This window comes from Diospyros lotus, chromosome 6 (assembly GCF_014633365.1).
Source record: "Diospyros lotus cultivar Yz01 chromosome 6, ASM1463336v1, whole genome shotgun sequence".
Classification (NCBI taxonomy): Eukaryota; Viridiplantae; Streptophyta; class Magnoliopsida; order Ericales; family Ebenaceae; genus Diospyros; species Diospyros lotus.
In genome coordinates, this window is record NC_068343.1 from 22,754,795 (window position 1) to 22,782,535 (window position 27,741).

The window sequence follows — 27,741 nt, forward strand, 5'->3', positions numbered from 1 at the left end:
AACCTAAAATATTTCAAAAAAGACCTAAAAATAAACCAAAAAAATCTAAATTTCCTAAAAACACTTAAAATTCATAAAAGACTTAAAAATATTTTTTAAAAACCTAAATTTTTTATAAAATGATCTAAAAATAATAAAAAATATATAAATTTCTTAAAAAGACTTAAAAATTCATAAAAAAGTACCTAAAAATATTTTTAAAATGACATAAAAATATTTTAAAAACCTAAATTTCATAAAAAGACCTACAAATTTTATAAAAAAATATCTAAAAATAATAATAAAAAGACCTAAAAATTTCATTAAAAAATATGAAAATACCAAAGCTAGCAATTTATAGGTATTGAAGAGTAGATGTAATTTAAAAAATATCAAAATGCAAGCCAAACAATGAAAAATAAAACAAAATCCATTTTTGTGTGTAAAACTTTTAATATGATTATGTTGAATGTAAAATTAGAATCATATGGAGCCTAAATTATGACTACGCCGATGATATCAGTTATGCACGCTGAGAGGCTTATACGACGTGGGTGTGAAGCCTATTTTGCATTTGTGACCGTGATAGCTGGGGAGAAGAAGGAGTTGGCTGCCTATCCTGTGGTGCGAGACTTTTTAGATGTGTTCCCAGATGAGTTGCTGGGACTACCGCCGCACCAGGAGATTGATTTTGCAGTCGATCTGATACCAGGTACGCAGCCTATTTCCAAGACTCCTTACTGTATGGCTGCTAATGAATTAAAAGAACTCAAGGTGCAATTGCAAGATCTTTTAGAGAAAGGGTTTATTCGACCGAGCACATCGCCATGGGGGGCTCCAGTATTATTTGTGCGTAAGAAAGACGGGTTTATGCGGCTGTGTATAGACTACCGACAGCTTAATCAGGTAACAATTAAGAATAAGTACCCCCTACCCCGTGTTGATGATTTACTGGATTAGTTGCGTGGTGCATCGGTGTTTTCAAAAATCGATTTGCGGTCGGGTTATCATCAAGTACGGGTTAGAGATGAGGATATTGCGAAGACTGCATTTCGTACACGTTATGGCCATTTAAATTTAATTTTTTTTATATAATTCTATTAGTGTATATAATTGATTTCTTATTTGTCATACTAATAAATAAAATATAATTAGTAAGTACTACAATATTTCGTATATTGAAACACATGGTTAACGACTCGAATCCATTAATATGAAGCATTTTTTTTTCAAGTGAAATTCTTTAATATCTTCCAAAAGCAAACGATTAAATATACTTTATAAATTATTTATTAAATTTGTGTTTGTTAACTAAAATATAAAATAAAAAAAATGAAATATGAAAAATATTACAAATAAAAATATTTTTTATTGTAATTGTTAAATTTATCTAATAAATTTATCTAATGACAATTAAAAAAAAAATTACATGATTTCTTATTTGAGTTTTTTCAAATAAATTTATCTCTCCTCCCTTCAAATAAATTTATCTTGATGTTTACAAGAAAGAAAAAATAATATATATGTCCTCCAATACATTCCAAAAAATGTAACAAACAGTTTAATAAAAATCTTATAATAATTTTCAAATTTATCTTGGCTATTCTATATATTGATTTAGAAAATATTCTAATTTTATTTTGATACAATCTTATCTTACTTATTTTAACAAACACTATCTAAATAAAAATTATAAAATATTTATATCAATTAAGTTATAACACAGTAATAAGGGGTAGTAGGGGTGAGTTTGAGATTTTAAGTCTCATGAGACTCAATTGAATACTCCTATTAAGCTCAAATTTATAAAATCAATCCTACCAAAAATTATAAATAAATAAATTTATATCTTTTTTATTATATTATAGTAATTCGATTCTTTCATTTCTCTCTTGTTTTCCTTTTTCTATGTGAAACAAAAGCTTATATTTGTAACATACAACATTACCAATAAAAAAACCATAAAATTCAACATACTCAAAATCTAAAATAAGACATTTATGCCTGGAAATGATCACAAAAATATTGATATTTTTGCCAAAAGAAATTGCTGAATTGGGATGCTACTAAGGATAAAATTATAATTTCACCATTCTCTCAGCAAAAAATTTCATGTTCCAACCACATGCTACGTAACTTATGTAAGCAACAAGGTAGAGGGCAATATAACATTATAACAAATTTAAAAGATCATGAGGTAATTGATAAAATTTAAAATTTTCATAACAAATCCCAACAACAAACATGCCAAGATTTAGTATTTTTGGCTATTTTCCTAACTTTTGTAGGCTGCCATCTTTTAATAAAGGCAAAATTTTATTCAACTATAAGTTTGTGTTCACTACAACAGTTTCGACTTTTCCCGGCGGTAGAAAAACCGCCGGAAAAAGTTAAAAAACCGTCGGTAAAATTTTTTCCGGTGGTAATTATAACCGCCGGAAATACCTCCGTCGGAAAAGTTTACCGGCGGTTGAAAACCGCCGGTAAATATTATTTGCCGGCGGTTTATGAAAACCGCCAGTAAAAATAATAATTACCGGCGGTATTTCAAAACCGCCGGTGATGTCAGATTTTTACCGGCGGTTTAAGAACCGCCGGTGAAGGTTTATACCGGCGGTTTTAAAACCGCCGGAAAAGTGTTTTTACCAAGTATTTTTTCCGGCGGTTAGTAAACCGCCGGGAAAGGTCAACCACCCAACATTTTAAAATTGATTTCAAAAACTGTTTACCTGTACATCATCATCATCTCACGTAGGATGACTGTTACACTAAGCAACCAGATTGGCTTGGCCTCAAAATCACTCCCAAAAAATCTAAAATTACCCACAATATATACCAACAATTCAAGCCTTTATTCCCACATACTCAGTCTCCTCTACCCAAAGTTAGCAAAAGCAAACATTTTGTAAAAATAATATATTCTACACAAATTCAGCAAAGCAAAGAGGGAGAAAGCAAAATGACTAAAAGAGAGAGAGAGCCAGCCAGAACATCGTCGTTGTCATCATCATCCCTCTTGCACTTACTCTTCTCCAATTGCATAACACCACAAGAAAGAGAAATAGAGACAATAACTACTGCCTTAAAAACCCATCAAAGAATCATACCCTTGACTCAAACTCAATAAGTATAAGCATAAGCATAAGCATAAGTTAAATAGTAAATTCCACAAGAACAGCAACACTCATTGTTGAAATAAATATTATTTATTGTCTAAAAATTAAATAAAATACTCTAATTTAATTATTAATATGAGTAAAAGCCAACTAGAGACAAAAAGCCTAAACAAAAAGTAATTAAATTAATATTTTGCAATGAATATGGTCATGTACATTACCTTGATAGCTAGCAGCTGCCACTTGTCAAAATATGATAATGTGGACTACATAAAAAATTAAGAAAATTTAATTACTAACCCATATATCAACTCCCCGGTCTAGATCCATTGTTCAACAAGCATCTAGTTCCAACCATTGTTCAATATGTTTCACAACTCTCTCTCTCTCTCCCTATCTCTCAAGGACCATAAGAACTATTAGTATATATGATAAACAAGCCATGCAGATATGAGCTATTGGGTTTTGGACTAGCACTGGAGGAAGACCAGATTTGACATGGTTCTTTATCATAAAATCCATAATCGGAAACATCTTGGATCAGAAACATAATTAGATCCTCAGTTTAGAGAGCTATTTTGTCCAAAATTAATAGTTAAGAATGTTGAGAACCACTGATGGTATTCAGCTCCAACGCATCCCTGATGTACTCAAAACATAGCAATCCAATCTTAAAGAGAGAGAGAGAGTTTTGAAAATCCCAGGAGGACTGAACTAGGTGAATCTAATTAGATGAGCTCAATCCAGCAGCAAATCAGCAATAATAAAAGGGAACTGAAAAAACAAGACCTTTGAAAATAATTACCGACCTTTCTTAAACGTTCCTCCTTAACTTGATCCACTTGTTGCAATAAATTCTCCAACGAACCTAGGCATGCAGAAGATAGATAATGCATTACAAAATTATGTTGTCACACGTTGAGAAAAAATTAAAGACAAAGGAAAGAGAAAATGAGCCACAACAAAGAGTAAACAAGATTATAGCAACTTAATAGCTACATGGTCGAATTAACCTCTGAACTGTATCATGGAATTTTTATTTCATCTAATGACTCGATAGACAATATAATCTTGCAATGTTATTTATTTATTTATTTATTTTGTAGCAAGTTTTAGCAAATGATTAACGCATTTTAGATTGAATCTCAGTCATTTCATTTGAACGTAAATGGTAACAAAGATTGTAAATAGATGCAGAAGATAAAACCTGAAAATGCAACTTGCCACATGACACAAAATACAACTGCAAGAAAGACCAGGAGACCGATATGTCATTCTACAACAACATTTCTAAATAAGGGCACTTCCCAATGCCCTTATTTAAAACATATATTTGGGTATCTATAAACAGAGAGGAGGATTAGAAACAAAACAAGAGTGATATGTGTCTGTGCTTGACAGGCAATTAAGTTAATTCTCTTTATGGATATGGTTGGTTTTAACATGGCAAAACCAATTTGAGCATCCCTTTGTCTACTGTGTTAAGTCGTTTTCACTTTTTATTTTTGTGTTAATCATCAAAAACAATTCATTTATAAAAGCTATCTGTTATTATTTGTCTTTTTCTTGAAATATATATATATATATATATATTTCCCCTGACCTTGCCTTTAAGATCTTGTGGCCCTTAAATAGCTTTAAAAAAAAATAAAGGAAAACATGTACTGAAATGAGTAAAGGATGTGCTAAACGTGCGAGCGAGCGAGACAGTGTCACATGAATCAGGCGTAGAAGCAAAGAATAGAAAGGAGCCGTTGACATACATATCCGAAGACAAATTACATCTGTTTGAATTAAAAGATCAAACTTCTGTCCTGTTACGTGGGGATAAATGTACCTACGTGTAGTAATTTTCTTGCCATAAAAATGTAATGTATGAATGAACTTGAGCAAAAACCAGAAGACATACCTCTTTCGCTCTACAGAGAAGAGACCGACAGCATTCAGTAGGTCATATGTCCTCGGGTAAGTGTCAAATGGCTCGCACCTGTGGCAAATATGATTTCTCATGACTAAATTCAAGACAATGTCTTTGGCTTTCTGTCAAGAGTTGCCTAATCATACAATAATAACCAACGCATTCTACAGGATCAATAGGATTTGAACCTCACTCAAAGTCCTAATTACATAACAAATACACAGATTGATAAATACCTCAAGTAAAAGGAAGACAAGATGTGGCGAGAGCGAGCGTAGCTGAGCGAGTGAGGGCGAGAGCGAGGGCGAGGGAGGCCGCGACTCAGTGGCGTGAGCGAGGGCGAGGGAGCGAGCGAGAGAGACACAGCGAGGCGTGAGCGAGAAAGGGTTCTAGGGTTTGCAGGGGGGATTTAATTTGGAAGAGAAGGGGGTGAGGGGAAGATTTGGGCGGGGGCGGGGGCGGGGGCGGGGGGGAGGGGGGGTGAATTTTGGTGGGATTAAATCATATCCCGGCGGTTTTTGTAACCGCCGGGGATGGACAAAATTAACCGGCGCTTTTCATAGACCGTCGTGGATGTGCATGCTATAGCCGGCGGTTTTTAAAAACCGCCGGGGATGTGTATGCCATATTCGGCGGTTTTATACACCGCCTGGGATTGTGTTAAATCTCCGGCGGTTTTATAAACCGCCGGGGATTGTGGTATATTCCCGACAATTATGAAACCGCCGGGAAAAATTCGCCGGTAATACCCCAACTTCTTGTAGTGGTTACTCTGCACTTCTTTAGATCTTGGCAATATATATAAGAACTAATTATAAATCTAACCTATAAAAACAATACTCTGTTGCAATTTAAGCTCCCTCTGGTCCACAAAGAAGGAAAACATAACAACTGCTGGAACAGCTTCTAACATAAGTATTTTAAATCATCTTCAAGAAGTATGCATTCAATCCTATCTCAATTTACATGCATTTTTGTGATAACTCAAGGTCCCTGGTGGCCAACCTGCAAAGAACATCACATTCCAACACCTGGGTACAGATTTTATCAAGAAGAAGAGGTGAAAAGGAATACATAACCTCACTCAACAATGAGAGCAGGTTTTTACAAATTACAGATTACATGATTTACTTTGACTAAACCTTGATATATCGATAACTTATAAATTCAGTTTCTGTCCCTAACAAATTACAAGGAGAAGCGGGTGATCTCCCGCTTCAAGTACAACAGAAAGAGCGCGCAGAAATCTGCAAAATTTTCATCGTCGAAAACATGCTGCATCAATGAAGTACCATTCCTAAATCACAAGGGAACCACAAGAGCCACTTCCAAATGGAAGACTTCTCTGCACTAGTTTCTTTGAAAAGAAAAAAAGTGTTCTCAATGTGTGTAAGATGTAGTCAGGGCACAGCTGGAATGCCGATATAAAGAAGCAGTTCATAACTTGCTCAAGTTTGAGATCTTTCCCGTATTTTCGACCTAGCAAAGAACACTCCTGCAACCAGACCTACAAATGCAGTTGGAGCTTATAGAGTTTGGGGCGTCGAGAAAAAGCAATACTCAGAGGGAAAAGATGAAGGGTGTAGCTATTGCAATAGCAAGAGGACTATTAGGAAAACGACCTCAATTTTGATCTGTTTCATTATAAAATTCATCTAACCACAGGTTGCTTTGACAAAAGCATCATTTCTTTTGCAATGGCTGCCGCCAGAAACAAAATGGAGAAAACTTACCAAAGAATATGCTTGCCGAGTTCTCCAGACTTGTAGGAACGTGGAACAGAAGGATACCGGCAACGGAGAGGGGAATTTTATTCAAGGATCCCACAAGGCTGCAAAAGAGGCATCATTGCCAAGTAACACATGTTATTAGACATGCGAGGAAGTCATAAACAATTTTTTTAAATACAAAAATGGTAACTGGCAGTTGCCATTTACAACCTAGGGTATCAGATAAAAGTGTAAATCAATCCCCAGTAAAACTTTCATGACAATTTGGCACCAAAGAATAAGTTGAGGGGCAAAGATGAACAAAATGGTGCATAATTTAATTCGCATAAAGTTGCGCAGGTTGAATATGAAAACAAAACCATTTGCAATTCTTATTACTTCAGCTTATTTTTAACCTTGCCTGTATGTAGTGGCCCCTGTCTGATGTAGAAACCACATCGAAGTGAAGCTGATTGCTAGACCCAAAAATCCACTTAACGTCATCACAGACCAGAAGGCAGGCATTCTTAAAAGTGGCCTGTCAATTGTTGGGAATCTCAAAAGTGTTAATAAAATAAACAAAAAACTGAAAGATGAACAACAGGAGCACCAGAAATGGAATAGATAAGCAGCAACGACAACTAATAATACCAACAAACTTCAGATGTGCGAACTTATCATAACCATGTGTTTGGACAGGAACCAATACAAATTGAAGACAGTCATACACAGTATCCTGGGAGAGATCTAAGTCTGCAGTATGCCAAAGTACAAGCATGCCAAAACATGAAGGGAAAAATAAAAAAAAATTAAAAAAACATAAAAGAAAGGACAAAACAAAGAGTGGGATAGATCAAGGGCATATTGTTTGATTTCTTCGTAAGTATCAAAACTCTACCTGCAATTTATGATTGAAAGGCTCTTATTTTCCTTCTTCCACACACCAAATCAAATTAAATTTGAAAAAAAAAAAAAAGAAAGGAGATAATGATGCAATAGAACCCATAAACTTTCAGCCGAAGTATGAAGCAAAAAAAGGGGCCAAGACGCAAATCTAGGAAGCATGAATTCTAGAAAGGTGTTGCATCATTTAGACCCCAATACTCCATTAGAAAACCTGAGCATGTTTATCCTATTATTGTTTGGAAATTTTATTATTGGAGACGTTATAGACACATGAGAAGAGGAATTCTTTTATTCCTAAAGTTTTTTCTGTTTTCTAAAAAAGAATTCCAATTATTTTTTAAAATATAAGATATGTAGTAAGAGGTCCACCTAAGATTTCACTTTCCCACAGAGAGAGATAGAGAGAGAAGCAGTTTAAATTTTCACATGTAAGATCTAATTTCCTCAAACATCTCAGCTGTCCATCACATCTGGATAATTCCAATGCATCTCATGACATCTTGTGCAGTAGCAAGACAGGTTCTTATTTTATTTTATAAATTAACTCTACTCCTCATACCACATACGGAAATTTGATCCAGATTAATTTTACCTCACTATCCCACTTGACAACCCACTATAAAAATCAAGGTTAATTAAACTTAAGACATCATCATTGCTCCTTATTTTTTGTAAAATTTTCAAAAAATTTGTTGAAGGTTCTATTAGAAACTATTGACCATTCCACTTCAAACAGTTCAATATCTAAAGGCCATTATTATCTCGCCTAACCAATTTCCCAGCATCTCCGGAAAACAAGGTATTACATGGGGGTACTATAGCATTTTATGATTTTGAGGTATTACATGGGGGTACTATAGCATTTTATGATTTTGATCGTCTACTGTCAAATAATTAAGAATAGTGTACAAAATCAATAATAATATCATAATGAACCTCATTTTTTGCCTTTTAAGTTTTTTATGGTAAAAGTTTGATCTAATATTTAGTCTTTGAAGTATTTATTTATGTTCCAATAGAAATGAATTTCTATAAACGTACATAGATGATCACTACAATGAAATATCTAGGAATAATATGTAGGATATACAATTTTTTAGGGAATTCAATTTGAAATGTGTACGATGCATTAGTTTTCCCTTTTTTAAAACAATATTTTACTATATAGATATAAGTTGCAAACATTAGACGTGACACCCCTCTCTAGCCAGAAAGTGAGTAGTTATATTTATAAGCCAAATACATATTTTAGCCCATGTACTTGCACATTTTTTTTCCATTTAAATACTCAAACTTTTTGTTATTTCAAAAATACTCCTAAACTATGCAATTTTGAGTCAACTGCACTTCTGAACTTTTTGTTATTTCAATTACACCCCTAAATTCATTGTTCTCAACAAAATTGTCGAAGTGTGCAATTGACTTGAAATTGCATAGTTTAAATGTGTAATTGAAACAACAAAAAAGTTCAAGAGTGCAATTAACTCGAAATTACAAGTTTATGAGTGTTTTTGAAACAACAAAAAGTTTGAGTGTCTAAATGAAAAAAACGTACAACTACAGAGGTTAAAATATATATTTTGCCATATATAGTTCAAGAAATTCTTGTGTTTGTAAGAAATAATCTCACTTACTTGGTGTCTGTTATAGAGGAGCTTTCTAAAATTATAATATTATAATGCACTTTGTAAACACACTCTTCATAACTGACTACCAATCTATATCAATAGATTTCATTTGTGCCTATACCCATATCTACCAGTAATGATAAAGCAACTGAGGATATTGCAAGGGGAATCATCACATTCTAACAAAGGCAGCAAAACAGATGCTTGTGACAGCAATGATGATATTCGTGGGACAATGACAATAACACTTTATTATAATAATGCTGGTGGAGACAAGACAATGTTTGGTTATATGCCTGTCTATCTATTTCATCTACAATACATTGAATATCTGCTATGTAACTACAACTATATATTGTAGTAGACTAGACATGGAAGCCTAACAATGAGAACTTGCTGGATTTTGTCCTTGGTGTATCGTATATTTTCATTACACTATTCCTTTGATTAAATAACTTTCATTAGTTTATTAGATTTTTCTATAGCCTCATACATACCATATCTTCCTTTTCACTCCATCCAATGGGAATGGGTGCAGCTAACTTGCCCCCTGGAATTGTCTGCTTAAGAGACCAATACAGTGAAGAGCAACATTTAAACCTTTTAAATATCATATCACTAAACAAATGAGAACTATTCTCAGTTCCACATTTTCTTCCATTTCCTTAATATCATTTAACAAAGAGATAAAAATTAAAAAAAATGAAAACAAAAACATAAATGTGTTCTTTCAATTAGTATTTTCAAATGAAAACAAAAGTCTCCATTTTATAAATAAGAGTGTTCTTATAACTTGTTTCGATTATCATTGTGTCATAAAGTTAGTGGTTAATTGATGCCATTCAAATTGAACTCAAACAAAACAACACATCATGAAGTGGTGTGTCATGTCATAAATAGTTTATTAAGCAAAAGAACTAAAGATAATTAATTACATGAGACTTCAGTTCATCAACTTACTTTAACAAGTCATTCAAATGAGAATAACAAGGAAAGAAAAACTCACGTTTTGGATAGATAATCCACCTCATTGAACATAAAAATAAGTAACACTCCCAATGGCAATGAGAGCGTGTTGTTGAGCAAGACCATTGAAAACTCATTCAGATTTCCAGATTTTGTCACTTGCTTTGCAGTATCCATGACCCTGCGCAGGGTTAACTGCAACCCAAAAAAGAATGATAAAAGTTTTTTTTTTTTAAATCCTCTAGATACTACATTAATTATTTAATAAATCAAAAGAGGTTTTTTTTTTTTTTTTTTTGGTTTGGGGGGGGAGGGGAAATGCACAAGAGCAGCAGCTGATGGTTACACCAAAATAATTGGAGTAACTAGAGAACTAACTTTATGGACTAGCATGCTATTCAGAAACTTGTAAGACAAGCAGATATAAAAGCTATTATTATTATTCAAAACACAATGATATATATAGTAAACTTTCAGCTTTTACTATTTAATACCAGTTCAACACCATCAAAGTCGTATGGTCATCCAATTGCAGACAGTTTCAGAAGTCAGGGCCCAAGATTACAAATTGTATGTACACAGATGTGCTAATGAACTGAGATTGAAACTCTCCTCCAGTCTTCCAATTTCTCCCTCCCAAGAAAGAAGATAAAGAGTTTTATTCTCTTTTTTCCAATGAATTTTATGGGAGAAGATATGGTTTAAAAGAAACATATATCAGAACATATTCTTGTTATAGTTGCTAAGAAAGACCATTACAAATACTAATATGGGGTCAAGACAATTTGGAAAAAAATGGATATGAATACAACAATATATGTTATTTTTATTATTAGCATATTAACCAAAATCACTAAAATATAGAAAAAAATATCACTAATCTAATATGAAGATACTACTAAAATCTACTACAAAATTAATATTTAAAGATACCACTTACCTAACACAGGTATACCATTAGCTAGATAATACAACAACAACAATCATAAGCCTTAATCCCACCAGGTGGGTTACATAAACTCTAGCTTTCCAACCATCTCTATCTCCTGAACAAAAGAGTTTCACTTCTGCCAGTTTATTTATTCCCAAGAGCTCTACAAAATCATGATTTATCCCAGATTACACAAGGTATTGCAAGTCCATTTACAGTTATACATTTCTAAGAGGAGATTACTAGCCACTCCATATTTCCTAAAGAAATTACATCTCCATCAAGCACAATCAATTATTAGTTGACTGATAGAAAGGGAAAACGAAAAAGAAACAATTGAGGACAGCAAGATATATATCAGAACATATTCACAGATGGAAATCAGCGTAACAACCAAGATACTCACAGAATAGGATGCTGTCAAGAAACAATTAATAATCTGCCATGTGTAGCCAACAGCATTGAAAGATAGATCTGTAATTCCTCCTGATATTGCAGATATAATCTGTGCAACAGAAATGTAATATGCCTCTTCAACGTCATGGATAGACCTTTCTCATGAATTCATAGAAAGATGTGAACATTCAGTCTAGGAGATTAGCACACACAGCTTCAGAAGTACGTGGCTAATCTTTTAAGGCCTACTATGAGACCACATCTAACTTACAGGATTCTCCACGTCAGTATATAATATTTAGTAATATTTAAACTCAATCCATATCAAACCATGGTACTGACACTAAATATAAGCAGATGACGCTTAAATAAATATATTGGCTAGATATATCTATCAAATTCCACGTACAGATGACCAGAAGTTTCCACCAGAAACAGATTGTCAAATGGTTGCATGCACATTCTAGGCACCATAAGCTTTGGTCATCTAAAGATTTCTTAGCCAAGTGTGTCATTATGGAAAATGACAAGAGAGCATCTCATTACAGCTCATAAGTTGTATGGGAGGCTGCATGGATTATAGGTGAGAAATAAAAAACCTAAAAGAAAAGGCTAAGCTTAAGCATGTATAAAGCTTTTAGATAATTGAAAATCACATGCCACAAAAAATACAGGAAAAAATATAGCAACGGAAAAGAGAGTAAATATTTGTAATATCCATGTTGAGTTCCAAATATATGGAAATTATCTAAGCCCCAAAGGAATTCTTAGTCATTCAGCATACCATTAAGAATAAAGCAGCCCAAACTCTATTGTCATGGTGCTTATTGAACAGATACATCTCACCAACAGCAGTTATCACATTTGTGACATTCTTTAAGACTGTAACCATGGCCACATTGATGTACTTTAGACTGCAAAGAGTACAAAACATAATTAATACTCTGCAAAATGAGGTTGTTCATTTTATCTATCCAAACGAGAAAATGAGTTATGCTGACAACCATACTACTTGAACATGTCAAATACTAGAAGTGTTTCTATAGCCAACTGTGAGAGATGCAAACTAACAAGGAAACAAAAAGAATATCTAAGAAAAAGTGCCAAATTTCAGTTATCTAGCAGTTGGAATAAACAACATAGCAAGTCTTATCTAGCATTTGAATAACATACAATAACTAAATAACAAAATAATGGTGATAATTAAGACAAATTATTTTCACTTGAACCACTGTGAGATTTTTTGGCACGTAGATCTCCTACATGCAACCCTCAGGATGCGGACCATTCCTCTTTTTGATAGTGATATATACCATAACAATAGGACTCAGGAATATCTAATTGAGACTTAAGGGTTGGGTGAGGGTCACAACAGGTATCCTGACTAACTGATTCTAAAAACAAATGAACTAAAGCAATACAAATATAACTAAAGAACACTTGAATAATTTGTGAACAAAAGACGGAATCAATTATCAATCAATAAGCTAAATTTGCAACTGGGGGGCACCAAAGAGGGAACAAATCAATAATTGAAATATCTTATTCTCAATCTGAACTACACATTCTACTTGCTATTGGTGCTAATGGAACAAAAATTGTGATATTCTAATGACTGTCCAAACTACACATTCTATAATTGGATGCTACTGTTCATACAGAGAAGAGAACTAGGAAGTGTACAGAAAGCCTCTCTCTGTCTTATACATTGCAATACCAAAAGTCAATTTAGTTGATTTACAAGGATTAGTTAGAAAACTGATACTGCACACAGAAAGATATTGACATGTAAGAATCTAAAACATAGGAAAACAGTAAAATGTATCAATATCTTTAGAAGCAAAAGGTTCTACAGATATAACTCAAATAAATTTATAGAATGCAACTTTAATGAAAACAAAAATATAAATGAGCTAGAAGGCAGTACTGAAGTCAAAGAGTACCAAAAGAGTGAGAAATACTAGGCTCTATTCCATATTTGTAACCCGGACCATTCAATGAACTAGAAAAAGAATCCGGTCTGGATCATGGGTCACCAGTTCAACTGGAATTGAACAGGTATAGAACCATAATGCAGTAATTATGTGAAATTAAATACATTGATAGATAAAATAACTAAAATTTAGAAAATTATCTAAAATTCAATTTACATAAAATACACCTTCAATGCACTTAAGAAAAAAGCCCCACCAGTTCAACTTCACTCCTCAAGAGCTAAAAATAAATGTAAAAGTTATATTAAACAAAGCCATCCATGCTCTAAATTCTAATGAAAAGAAATCCACCAGTTCTCCATCAGAGCTCAGCAGCTAAAAAATAAATGCCAGTGTCATAAAACAAAGAAAAAAAGAGCTAACACTAAACTGATAATGGGAGATTCAAAGAAATTAATATACAGTCAAGAAAAAGGAGGAGATTCAAATTTCAAGCTGTGTGTAATACATGGGGGGGAGAGAGAGAGAGAGAGATGTAATCTTGAACAATTAGCTGAGACAGAAAACAGAGGTGAGAAGCGATTTGCAGTTGGGAACAATCGCCTTAGATAGAAAACAGAGACAAGGGATCTAGAGATTGAGAGACTGAGTGAGGAAAGGAGATACCTGAGTCTCCTATGCTGTCATTAGACAATGTCCAATATTATAGTGGCCAAAGAGAGATGTTGCAGAGGGCTGGGAATCTGTGATTCTAGAGGTTGGAGCTTGGAGGAGAATACCTGTGCCAGGTTCCCCCAGCATCCAGCAGTGTCTAGTGGCCGAAGGCAGGTGATAGCAGAGCAGAGAGCTGGGATTCCAGAGGTTACAATTCAGACTTCAAATTTAATAGGTTAAGGCTTGTGTGAGAAAAAAGAAGAGGTAGTGACAAAAGGGATTTTTATGTTAGCTAGCAAACCAGGTGGTTCTTCTGTCCTAATTCATGTCCCCAAAAACTGGCAGTTCAACAGAGACTTTCTCCAAGTTTGCATATCTAGGCTGGTTTTTTTATGCAAAACAAGCGAATTGGATCCAGTTTTCAAAACATGCTATGCTACATAAGGATGGGGAGATTAGTGCCAACATTACCCACAAAGTTAAGACAGGATGGAACAAACGGAGGAATACTTCTGCTGCATTGTGTGATCAAGCTAACATATGAGATTACTAGAACATTTTACCTCCCCCCCCCCCCAAAAAAAAAAAAAAGAAAATCTATAAGTCTGGCCATGCTTTGTGGCATGGAGTGTTGGGCAACTAAAAAACAAGATGCCAAAATAAAAGGAGGTGAAATGTGGGTGCTAAGGTGGATATGTGGAAAACTAGAAGATACATGGTTCAGATGAGTTTGCATGATAATGATGGTACCATCTATTGAAAACAAAATGAGAGGAAATTTGAGATACTTTCAATATGTACAACCTAGGCAACTAAATGTCCTGCCAAGAGAAGTGACAACATCAATGTTTAAATGTAATGGGAAGGCCAATAAAGAAAGTAGATTTTCTTTTGTTGTCTAAATGGCGCAAACATATCGGATCAACAAGAAACAACGGTACAAACCCAAAATTCTAATTTCACTTCCCAAGTATATCTCATATCTTCCCAAAACCATATTAATTGAGCTAGCCATCAAGATTAGCACCAAAATCAAAATTAACCAACCAAACACAGTAGAACATTAGACTCCAAAGTTTAGAAGTTGTGTGATAATGGAGATGTAAATGAACAATATATTCTACATTGTTTTGGGACAAGAGATAAAATATAATGAAACTTATAAAATAATTATTCATTCATTTACCTCCTTTACCGAAAAATATTGCATAATAAACAATAATCTTAAATTTATTTCAAATGAAATATAAAGAGCCAAAAAGAAGCATCCTTTCTGCACCATAGAAACACAAGGAATCAAGGATTGCTCCCTTTATATAAGGTGTTAAAATTAGACCTTCTCACCTAAAAGTTTAAGTTATTAGAGAGATGGGTAATTTTCTCTTTTATATTGTGATGTATACTCTAAATAGGCTCCTTCACATGTAACAAGATTTAACTATGTAACTAGGCCAAAAATGTGCAACTACTTAAAAAACACTAGGTTTGTAATAAGATTTAGACCAGGGATCTTTATCTGGTTTAATACATGTTAAGTTGAGCACCATCTATTTTAAAAACTTAACTATTAGAAAGATGCGTAATTTTATGTGTTCTTTTATATTTATACTTGTAGAAAACCATATGCAAAAATATAGAAAGAGTTAGGCAAAATAATAGGGACAATTTAATTTCATTAATTATATAGTTATTTGTTTTCCTTAGTTAAACAATTTTTTCTGTGTTCAACTGTTTTCATAGAGGTAGTTACCATTTGTAATATATATATATGTCCAATCCGAATAATAGATCAAGGAGTTTTACAATCTAAACTTCTTCATGGTATCAAAGCATTTCTGATTAAAAAATTCCTTCATAAGCAGTATGTACTTCTTCCTCTCAAGTTCTTATTGTTCCTAGTTCTAATGGACATTTGATTATGATGCTCATAAGCAACAGAGGAAAAGATTACTATCTTAATGGTGAAGCCCCTAAACCAAATTCAACAGATTCAAAGTACAAGACATGGAAGGCAAAACACAATATGGTAATGTCATGGCTTGTCAATTCCATAACTAATGAAGTCGAAGAAAATCTCATCCTCCATGAGATGACACAAGAAATCTGGGATGTTGCAAAGAAGATATATTCTGACACTAAAGACATAGCAGAGGCATTGTTAAGTAAACCTCTCAATCACCCAATATTTTAGTCATCTAACTAGATATTGGAAGCAACTCAACATGTTGACCTAAATAGATAAACACTTCATAAAAAGAAAAATTGAAGGTGGATTTCCTACATACCAAGGATCTACTCAAGACTACCTATCAAAGACTTAGTTTAAAGATGTGAAGATCCAAGCTGGGCTTACTTCATATTTATAGCCCAGCTAGAGGGGGCGTGTAGAAAACCATATGCGAACATATAGAAACAGCTAGGCAAAATAATAGAGACAATTTAATTGATTCATTATACAATTATTTGTTTTCCTAAATTAGGCATTTTTTTTTTGTATTTAACTGTCTCCATAGGAGTAGTTATCATTTGTAATATATATATGTATCCAATCTGAATAATAGATCAAGGAGTTTTACAATCCAAACTTTTTCAATACTAATTTTAAGTGTTCTTTTATAATTTATTCTCCCAATACAATGAATTCTCTTTGTACCTTACAAAATTCTTTTATTTCTTTCTCACTGGATATTCTACATAACCCCAAAAAGATACTTCCCAAGTATATCTACATCTTAGCCCCAAAAATAAGAATGCTAGCTTTTCAACCGTCTCTATCCTTGGCCATATCTTTTTGTAAGGCCATTATACCCCATATCATGTTTAAGGGTTTCCAACAAGTCTTCTTTTATCTTCTTCTACCTCTTTTCCTAGAAACTTCATCCATTCTATCAACTACCCTCTCAAGTACATCTATTGGTGGTGTTCTCATATGCCCTAACCATCAGAGTGATGGTTTACGTGTTATCTTCAATAGGAATCACTCTACCCTTATTACTTTTGTTTCTAATTCTATCTTTTCTTGTATGGACACACATCCACCTTAACATCCTCATCTTAGTTATGCTCATATCTTGCACATACCATTAGTTGCCCAAAATTTTTGAGTCATACAACAATGATGGTCCTATAGTCATCTAATAGAACTTTTTGCTTATTAGAACAAGCCTTCTATATCCAAATGCCTTGTAGGAATTTATTCTCCCTTTGGATGCACAAAGTTAAACATATTAAAATGAGACCACCTTTGAAAGCTTGCCATATCCACTAATCATTACCCCTCCTATCATTATATATTTTGTCTAAAATTAAGGTGCACAGATGGTGTATCCTAAACAGGGATAAGTAATACTGTAATACTCTACTACCACTAAGCAAAACTGATCCCTCGCCAACTATAGTGAATACTACATGGGACATGTCAACACAATCAATCTATTGTGCAAAAACCTCACTCCACTACCATAGACCTAGAAAGGCATGAACATGTACAAAATCCTCACAAGCCTCATGGTTCCCCTCTACAGCCCCATCACATAAAGAATACAAACATCATCGACAGGACATTATCCCCCCACACAAACATATTTATTAACCATTACTTTTGACCAAAGACTACCCCTCCAAATAAAAAAATAGGAAGCCAATTCCATAGGAACATTTTTTAAACAACACTACCTCTTGTCACGGCTATGGCTATTTTAAATGTTTTGCCTTAATGTTCGGTCTTATTCTTGTTTCTTTGATAGGCTAAGTTGTATTTCTTTTATTTTAATTGTTATACTTAAATTCCCAATTGTCAATTCTATTAGAATAGGAGGGCCACGTGTCAGGCCATAGAAAAGGACAAAAGAAGTTGTTGTAACCGCTGGAAGGGGAGATGATCTGCTGCATCCGCACCCATGCCAATGACTATTATCTACTCTCCCTATTCTGCAGGAGAGGTCATGCAAATTCAAAAAATATAACAACTCTATTTCTCCTTCTACACTCTCTCGTCTCACTCTGTTCTCTCTATTCTTCCTCTTCTCTCCCTCTAATTTCTTGTTCGATCCCTTGAATCTCATCGAGTCAAGGGAAGCTTATTGTTTCTGCCAAGGGCAATGACACCTCCTTAATGCCCAAATCACCTCCCACAATAGGCATGCACATCTTAAGCAATGCAACATAATTATACATAAAATGATCCCTAATAAACTTTCCCAAAAGCAAAAATAAATAAAACCCTTTATGACTTTCAAGCCTTTTAGCAACCAAACATGGAATGGTGAATGGAGACATTGAATAGAAAGGCTTGAGAGCGTGCTTTTGATAAGATTTAACTATCAATTCTTTGACAAACGATGCCTCTTCAATGAAGCCAATCATCTTTTCAAATCTCTCCACTACCTTATCCTATCTTAAAAGATTGCAATTAGGCAAGCCAAGTAAAGACATCAAATCAGCCCTCCATCCAAACTAAGCAACTAACCATTTGACATTATGAAAGTCATCCCACAGAAATAATATTGATCTTTACCAAATTAATTCTTAAGGTTGAGTTGCCATAAAGCATAGCAAAACACATCTCAAAAATCTCAATTCATACTGAAATTTTGTAGAGAACAGTGGAGTATCATCCTCTCTACACCAAAGAAACACAAGAAATCAAGGATTTTTCACTTTATACAATGTGTTCGATTAGACCTTCTCATCTAAAAGTTTTTTACGTGGTTAGATAAGTAATTTTATCTTTTTATATTATTATGCATAATCTCAATGTGCTCCGTACTCTATAACAAGACTTTCCTACATAACTTGGCCAAATATGTGCAACTATTTAACAAATTAGGTTTGAAGCAAGACTGACCAAATCCATTCCACCTGTCCCACAACGAAAGTCATTCTTTCCCCAACAACCTCTAAGTTACAAAACTAAAAGCCTCCAGACCATTGTCATCATTATCCCAAGCCTTAATCCCACTAGGTGGGGTTGGCATTCTGGCTCTCTTACCATCTTTATCCACGATCATATCTATAAGGCTAATATATCCATGATAATAAAAATTGAGACAAGGACAACCTTGCCATAAAGACTTTAGAGTTTTCAAAGAATGCTTTAGTTACCTAAGTCCTTGACAGTCACCAAACCAAAGAAATGGAATAAGTGATCCAAGTTCTCCACTAATCCCCAAAGCCTATCTTCTCCAATACATGCATAAGGAACCTTTTTGTATATTCAGTTTAGTTAAAACACCTCAAGGGCTAGAATTTTCAGGTCTACACAGTCATTGACAACCAACATCTCAGCAAATTTTTGGTAGATCCCAATATAAACATTAGGGGGAACTAGTAATGATCTTATAAACACCATCTATTTAACTCCATGACACCCCTTCTTGGGAGAAAGCACAATGAAACTAGAACAGGTGATACTACTATAGAATTCAATGGTAGATAAGAATTAGCATAAGCTAATATGCTAGTGCATAATACTATTAAAGGGCTAAATCAAACTTGATTTGGTGAGCTCAGTCACAAGTTGATATATCAACCCTATATTTATGGACATTACAATGCTTATAATTTGGATCACTAGTTTCACATTTCGGTATACATTCCAGGGGGATCAAGTTGTGATGAAATGACAACACAAACTTCAGCATTAAATACATATCTGTCATTACTAGCAAAGAAAAATGCACATTTGTCATTATTTAACTATTGGACATAAAACAATTACACATGAATCTTGTATGCAACAACCACTAGATGTCTGAAACCAGATATAGCCATTCACAAATGGAAGAGGAAGGAGAAGGAGCAACTGCCAGTGATACCATTGCAAAATGAAACCTAAGGATCTGAAACCACATATAGCCATTCTAAAGATTCAAGTATTTAACTAAACAGGAACCAATTAAAATGTTCTTGCAACTAAACATGAATGGTCTAAAAACCTGTAACTGCATGAGCAGGTATAAGACTAATAAGTGAATGATCAATTTAGACACAAAGGCCAATAATAGCAAATACTCATGCTGAAGACCTAAACATCATAATATTGGCAGAAATGTGATTGATCGAGGATCCTTTCTACGCACATTAAGGCTTCTTACCTGAACATGCTAGTGATTAGCATCCCGACAAATATCACGTTCACTGGAAACCAGACCTTTATCAATCTCCATGTAAGTGGTTCTGTTGTTATTACCCCAAAAAGACACAACATGGACACAACAACCACTGAGACAAAGTTCTGCACCCGTAGAATGTCAAGAAACTTGTTAATTTTGGAAATATATTTTTCAAGTCAAAACAATTAATAACTGTTACAACAGTGAAAGGCAAGAGTTGCCATCTCCATTAGTAACAAAGTGACCAAGATGAGAGAAAAATAACCTGGTAGAGCATCAAAGATATCCCTGCATTGAAATTATAGCTGGAAAGGACATATTTGTTTATAAGTATCATGCCACAGGATGAAATGCAATATGCAAGGCCAGATAACAAAGCTTGGTTGTGCATTTTAACTGCCTTGTTACTTCGTGTTGTCTTCTCTCTATCTTTTTCCAATTTGCCACCTTCCACATCAATCTCATCATTGTCAAGAGTCTTCATTGCAAAAGACAACCTATATGTGAACAGAATCAAAATCATTAATCCCTGACATTGAAATAAGAAATAGAGGAGCAAAAAAAACTATATGGCAGCTGCATAAAAGAATACATCAAAAGAGGCTGTTACTGTTTCATAGGGATTATATACACATTAAGAGTGAAAAAACTTGGCGAAGATTGACCTACATCAACTTTTGAAAAGGGAGAACAACATTTTGCCTTATTTAATTTCTTTTGCTACATTGAAACTACCATCCATGATCTTACAAGGAAACAGGAAGAAGAGAGTATCAACCATCTCTTATTCCTTTTTAATATGAGTAACACTGATAACTTTTCTTCTATCAAGTTTGACCTTTCTTTTTTCTTTTTATTGGTTTTAGCTGAGATGGATACGGCAAAGTGCCAATTGACAAGAATAAAATCATCTCATACCTTCTTAGCCCAAAAAAAAAAAAAAAGAAATCATCTCACACCTCCCTCAATATTTTCAGCCTAGAACGTGGCTATATTCTAGGAAACAAGGAGAATTTTGACAAGAAAATCACTTCCCAACCACAAGAAAATCAGTAGAAAGAAAAAAAAAAAAAAAAGAACATGAATCCTAAGAAAATGCCTCAGGAAAACAAAAACAGAAAGGGAACATCTAAGAAGATAGAACGCAACAATATTGGGTGAAATATACAAGGATTGATGTCACAAAGCTTACAAAAATATACCTCTTAACTACTTCCCTCCTCACTGGACTTGAGACCTGATCTAGCACCCCATTTGGCTCATGAATGTTGTGACTTCTCCCCACACTCCGGATCCCTTTATCAATGTCCCCAACAAGAATTGTTTCCAAAACTGGACCAGGAGATTCTAGAGATGCACCTATGGGCAGAGATCTTCAACATAAAAAGTGGTAAAATGCTCAGTTCCAAGTCTCAACTGGAAGCTATATTATTAAATGACTACAACAGAATACCAACTAAAAAGAAAAAGAAAAAAACAATCCCTGTACCATTAGCTTTGGTCATAGAAACTGTGCAGTAAAAATTACAATTTTAGGATATTAGAATCATATTTAGTTGTACGAATAAAGCACAATCCACTTAAATGCACTTTTTTTTCTAGAGAAAGAGCATTCCCAATGAATGAGCCTGCCCATTTTGCGAGGGTAGAGAAAGGGTTATATTTGTAAACAATATTCTTCTTGCTTTTTTACAGAAAACTATTTCCACTACTCAAATCCATGACCTTCCAATCACAAAGGAGCAATCTTAGCATTGGTACCAAGGCTTGCCCTCCTTTTAAATAAAGAATCGAAATGATTATTGAATGAAAATTTTATACATTCTCGGGGAAAATTGTAACACTCAAGAATGATTAAAGGTGGCAAACCAAGAGACGGAAATTTACTTCTTTAGTTAAGCTTACTGATTGAATAAATAAGAGCTTTCAGTTGGAGTAAACAGGAGGTTTGACGTTCCGTTGGTGTCTTTCCATTTTCAGTTCTGCTGCTATCTTTCCATTTTCGGATTATCAATGCCAATTTATTCTCTGGTTTCCATTGGTGTCTGCAAGGGCTTTAGTGGTCATTGTTGAGGAACTTGTACCTAGCTTTGCTCTTCTTACACAGATTTTGGGGTGAAGATATCCTATTGTTCAGTGAGTTTAAGTGGGAAGAGAAAGACCCAATTTTGACCAACAGGCTCAACTTATTTGAGAAGTATTTCAATTTTCAAGTGATTTGTGATTTTTTCCTATGTTTTCCATTATTTGTTCATGAACCCTTAAGTTTTCAAAAATTTCAGAAAAAGCCTCAATGCTTTGAAAATAGAAGAAATGGTTCCTCAATTTTCTGGAAATTGTAGAAAGACCCCTAAAGTTTCTAAAATTACAAAACAACTATTTTTGTAGTTGCAAATTACATAAATAACCCTCAATTTTAGAAAATGATAGAAAAGCCACAGAAGTTTTAGAAAGAATTACCCGAGTTTCAAAAATGACAAAGACCCTTAGAATGCATTTCAATAAAAGAGTTATATTAATATGGAATTAAAATGATTATTCAGGTCAGAGTTATTGAAGAGTAGATTATAGGGATAACATAACACAAAAACAAGGTTAGTTGTGGTAAGTATGTTTCAAAAGTATTCACCTGCGTATTTATGAAATGTTACAATATCTTATGTTCTCAATGGTTATTTGATCATTTGATCCTGTACATGATTTAATAAAATGTTATAAGTTGAGGGCATGAAAGGTATTTTATGGTGATAGATCATGGTTAATTATTATGATGGGACCATTATGCTCAACAGTAGGAGATAACTCCACCAAATACTTGTGGGATAGGACCCAAGCTCGCTCCTGTGGCCCCCTGTACATTGTGGATCCACAGGTTACGCATATATGCCCTTTGAGGTCATTGTACTGTTGGTGGTGGTTTTATGGATTAGTTGCGATTAATGGTCCCATGTATTTATCATGTCATATACACTGAAATGGTTAATCGTTACGCTGTTGTAGCCAAACAGGTTACATGACCTAAACTATTGCATTGGTAATATTTGGAAAATGTTTCGTTGTTTACTTATATGCAGTATCTTTTGCTTATGAACTAATAGATGCAGATGACCTTGCTGAGCTGTTGAGCTACTCCACCACCTATATGTTTCGGGTGACCAGCAGGATGCTTAGGATTGGGCTCGGAGGGGAGTGTGGCATCACGAGCATCTGCTCTTTTATTTTGCGTTATACTGCTGCTGTTTGGAGGGGAATAGGTGAACAGAATTCTATGCTATTATTGGGAACTCTAGTACTACAAACAACTTCAATTCAAGCAGATCCATTTATTGTAAAGCTCAATATTAAGGATGCTGGTTCTATTGACAAGTTAAGCTGACTCATACAGCCATCTCAGGCTGCAAATTGTGGACTAAAGGAAGAGTGGAAGGCTAGTCTATACATGATTCTACTCCATACTGCCCACTCCAAATCCAAAGGAATTTCTTTTTGGTTACCCAACGTCCTGCAGAAGCCTTTTGGTTTCTTCTTTCTTAGTGTAATGTAAGACAATAGTGCCAAAGCAAATCCATTTCCTGACTCAAGTTATAATAGGAAAATACATATACACACCAACTAGACTAGCTTTAACAAATTGCAGTCATGCATCTAATGTAGACTGCACTAGTGCAATTTCCTGATAAAAGAAAAATTGAATCACGTTGGTGACTTTAAACTTTCCATTTCCATTCTCAAAACTGAAGGTTGTGCAAAGCGTATGCAGTTTCATGCTTGATCCTCAAAAACAAACTATTGTTTTGTCAAGACCCTAGGGTGTTCTAGGGTTTGAATAGGAATTTAGAAGAAGAAGAACAGAATTAGAGGGAGAAAGAACAAAAAGGGAAAAAGAGAGAACGAGAGAGAGAGAGAGAGAATGAGAGAAAGAGGAAAGAGAGGAATTGATTATTCATTCAACCGATATCCCTCCACAATGCTGTAGGTTCCTTTATATAGAACCTCTAGCCAATTCAGCAACAACTCTTCTAACTACTTAACAGCCTAACAAGTAGCCTAACAACAAGTTGTTATACAATCAACCCATTCCCGCCCATTAACCAACCAACTCCTTTTGTTAGACCCTAACGGTTTACAAGGTTAATACCCTCCCAATTACAGTACTACCCCCTAAGGTCGTGACATGTTTGGAGATGCTAACAACCTAATGAATTGCACCCTGTTCTCTGTCAATCTGTTATCCATGGTTTCTATCAATTTGAAATTCGCCATGTCAAGATCACATCTCAATCATCAGACATTAAGATTTTACAGTTGGACAATTGAATTCTTCTTCCTACCATGATATTATACGGTGATTTCACAATTTTCCTTGGAAAAGGGTATCCTAAGAATTAATCTGACTCTGAACAACAGTTGTCTCATTTTAACTTGAAACTGTGCAAGTACATAACCAAAGGATCAGAAGCAATATAAATAGCTAAAACATACAAGATGCCAACTCTAATCAGTTGTACGTTAAGCAACACGCAGCTGCAGATAAGAATCAAAGAAGAACATATTCATTTGACTTTCAAGGCATTGTCTAACAAACCCTAAACCCATGAAGCTACAAGAACCCGTCTGAGAAAGAGATTTACCTTGAATCCATTTAGGCCAAGAGCTCGCTCATCACGTACACGTCCTAACTAAAAGAACCCACAAAAGCATATAAGCATTTGGATCACAGAAGAAGCAAACAAAGAATCAGACAAACTGGGGCAGAGAGAAAACAGAGAATACCCCTTAACCGATTTGGGTAAAGTCCACAGAAGTAGTTCGGAAACTGAGAAAATCAAACAAAGAATGAAGACACAGGAGGAAGAGAGAGAGAGAGAGATCTAATTTTCAAATTTCTTGTGGAGAAAGAGAAAATCAAGCAGAAATATAAAGATGAAGGCGAAGAGTGCGCAAGTGAAAGCACTGAAGATTCAACTTGGGGGGGCTTCATGAACCAATCAGGCCTTGATTTTGAAATTGGGCACAGAACACAACAACTAAGACTACCTACAATTTCAATTTCAAGGGTTTTGGGAAATTCCCCCTTTGCAATTTTTTGTTGTTCATCCCATTTTTCATATATAAAAATAAAATAATTAAAATAATTCAGACCAAACCCACTCACCTTTGGTCAGTCCACTCTCCGAGCTTACAAAATTAGAAACTTCCATTTTATTAAAAATAACAATCACCAACATCGAAAAAATTATTTCGTGATTTTGTGATGGCAAAATTATTATGTTATCTATATCGGATAACATAATAATTATTTAATATAGATAATTTGAGAGAAAGAGCGTAAATCTGTAAAAAGTGTAATTCACACACTATTCTACATCAAATAATATATTAACTTTATATAATATAAAATATTTAAACACATAAACAGTAATATAAATAATAATATAAACTTGAAAGGTCAATCCAACATTCATTCATTTTATTTCATTCAATTTTTCTTTGACTCCTCAAATAATGATTATTAATCTTTTGGGTTAAATCAAGTTTAAAGTTAATTCAATTACCAAGCTATTGTTTTTTGGGTTAATTGTTGTTAAAAAATCACCCAGTTTTGTATTATATTTTTAATTATTATTAAATTTTTTTATTTGTAGCCTACAATTTCAATTTGCATTAAATATATATTACTACTAATTTATAATTAAAAGAGACTTTTAATTATTGAAGTAACAACATAATTTTAAAAAAATCAATAAATTGGCCAATTAAGAAACTTCCAACACCTAATTACATTTCTCCAAATCTTCTATTCGTTTAAATAGGATAGGTGGAATTAGATATTTGAGTAATAAAGATACAAAATTTAATACATTATAAAAAGTAAATACACATAACATTTAATATTATTATTTTTTAATAAACTATTTGATACATTAACGAAACACACATAAATTTGAAACAAATTAAAAGTATGTATTAAATTTTATTCATATAATAATTCTTTTTATAAAATATTAAAAAATATTTTTAAAAATCACTTTATTAACAAAATAAATTTAACGAGTGATGCATTTGGTCATCTAATATTAAAAGAATAGTTTTTATAAATAAAAAAATAAAATATTTTAAATAAAAATTTATCAAATTATCGTTTATTTTATTGACACGTAACACTTGTGCACTTTAATTATATAATAATTATCTAATGTATAATAATTTTTTTAATTAAGAAATAATAATATAATAATATAGTTAATTTATGAATGGCTTTACGTTGAGCGGAAGAATCTCCACCGGCCCATTGGCATCTTAAAGTCGTTGCGTCCGTACAAATCCAATCAATAAATTCCCCATGATTTAAATGTCTTAGATTTGACTTTGTCTCAACGGCCCATTTATTATTATTTAAATAAAAAAAATTTCTCATTTGCAAAGGTATAATTTTTTATTATAAAAAATAATATGACAAAAAAAACTTATATAACTTTCTCACCGTCAACGATGATAACTTAGTGATAACTGATTGTATTGATCAACTTTGAAATCACAAGTTCAAATTTTATAAGTCTTAAACACGACCTCACCTAAATTATATCTAGTATTCTGTCATATTTCATAAAATTTGAAGAGATAAAGAATTTAGTAAAGGGATTATATTAAAAGTCTTGTAAGATATTGTTAAAATCTTTAAATAATACGCTAATTTTATATAACCTTGTAAATTATTAATAAAATTAATAATCACACCAAATTTTATAAATAAAATTAAGGTAAATTATATGAAATTCATATGCACTTAGGGTCATGTGCAACTTATCCCCATATGTTTTAAATTGCATAAAAAAACTCTCTTATATTTTTTAAATATTACAATCAATCACAATTTTTTAAAAATTTACATAATTTTGTACAATCCTAATGCAAAATTCAGTATTTATTTGATATACTGAAATTCTGCATGTAAAATTTTATATTTTGTATGTAGATTATTATACAAAATCATATAAAATTTTAACAATTTATAGCTGATTGTAACATTTTGAAGGTGTAAGGGAGTTTTTTGAGACAATTCAAAGCACAGAAAAATAAGTTACACATGATTCTAAGTGTAGAGAATTTTGTATAATTTATTTATAAAATTATAAATAAAATATGATTTGTTAAAAACTAAGTATCCCATCTAAGCGCTACCCTTTTATGGATGAAAAAAAGAAAGAAAGAAAAAAAAATTGTTATTTCAACCCACACCATATGCATTAAGTTTTGCCCTTGTGGGCCTAACTTGGAAGAAATTAGGCTGTCAAACACATTTGAAGTGTTAGGCCACAAGCGCATGCCCTTGAAAACATATCAACCCCTACCCACCCACTCCATATTGACATAGTCATCATAGTGTGTGAAGGCAACCCAAAATTGTCACATTCATGATATTTCTCTCCAAACTGGTGGATGCTCACCCAATCCAATTTAGCCCAAAGTTGTGCTTTTCCAATGTTGGGT

At 33.5% G+C, this 27,741-nt stretch overlaps 1 protein-coding gene across 4 annotated transcripts; it reads right to left on the minus strand.

Annotated features, from left to right (window-relative positions):
* Positions 1-6,035: 6,035 nt before the first annotated feature.
* On the minus strand, positions 6,036-25,337 carry LOC127804605 (GDP-mannose transporter GONST1). 4 transcript variants are annotated; one of them, XR_008023691.1, is made up of 11 exons: positions 25,024-25,337; positions 24,882-24,929; positions 21,453-21,623; positions 20,516-20,747; positions 20,233-20,372; positions 12,334-12,463; positions 11,560-11,658; positions 10,263-10,417; positions 7,139-7,260; positions 6,747-6,844; positions 6,036-6,520 (listed from the first exon to the last, which is right to left on the minus strand). XR_008023691.1 is itself a non-coding variant. In XM_052341479.1 (11 exons), the coding sequence occupies exons 2-11, from the start codon at positions 24,890-24,892 to the stop codon at positions 6,462-6,464; spliced, it is 1,212 nt and encodes a 403-aa protein (XP_052197439.1). In that variant the 5' UTR covers positions 24,893-24,929; positions 25,024-25,336; the 3' UTR covers positions 6,036-6,461. The 4 variants fall into 4 exon arrangements, 3 of the variants coding, with proteins under 3 accessions (XP_052197439.1, XP_052197440.1, XP_052197441.1); XM_052341479.1 differs by having other exon boundaries at positions 7,144-7,260; positions 25,024-25,336; XM_052341480.1 differs by lacking the exon at positions 21,453-21,623 and having other exon boundaries at positions 7,144-7,260; positions 25,024-25,335.
* Positions 25,338-27,741: the final 2,404 nt, after the last annotated feature.

What these genes read in the sequence shown, in the direction of transcription:
- LOC127804605 (XM_052341479.1), bottom strand. An exon ending in GGGCTGCTTTATTCTTAATG is followed by an intron (nt 11,659 to 12,333) that starts GTATGCTGAATG and finishes TCTGTTGCACAG; the next exon opens with ATTATATCTGCAATATCAGG. An exon ending in TCTTGACAGCATCCTATTCT is followed by an intron (nt 10,418 to 11,559) that starts GTGAGTATCTTG and finishes TTTGGGTTGCAG; the next exon opens with TTAACCCTGCGCAGGGTCAT.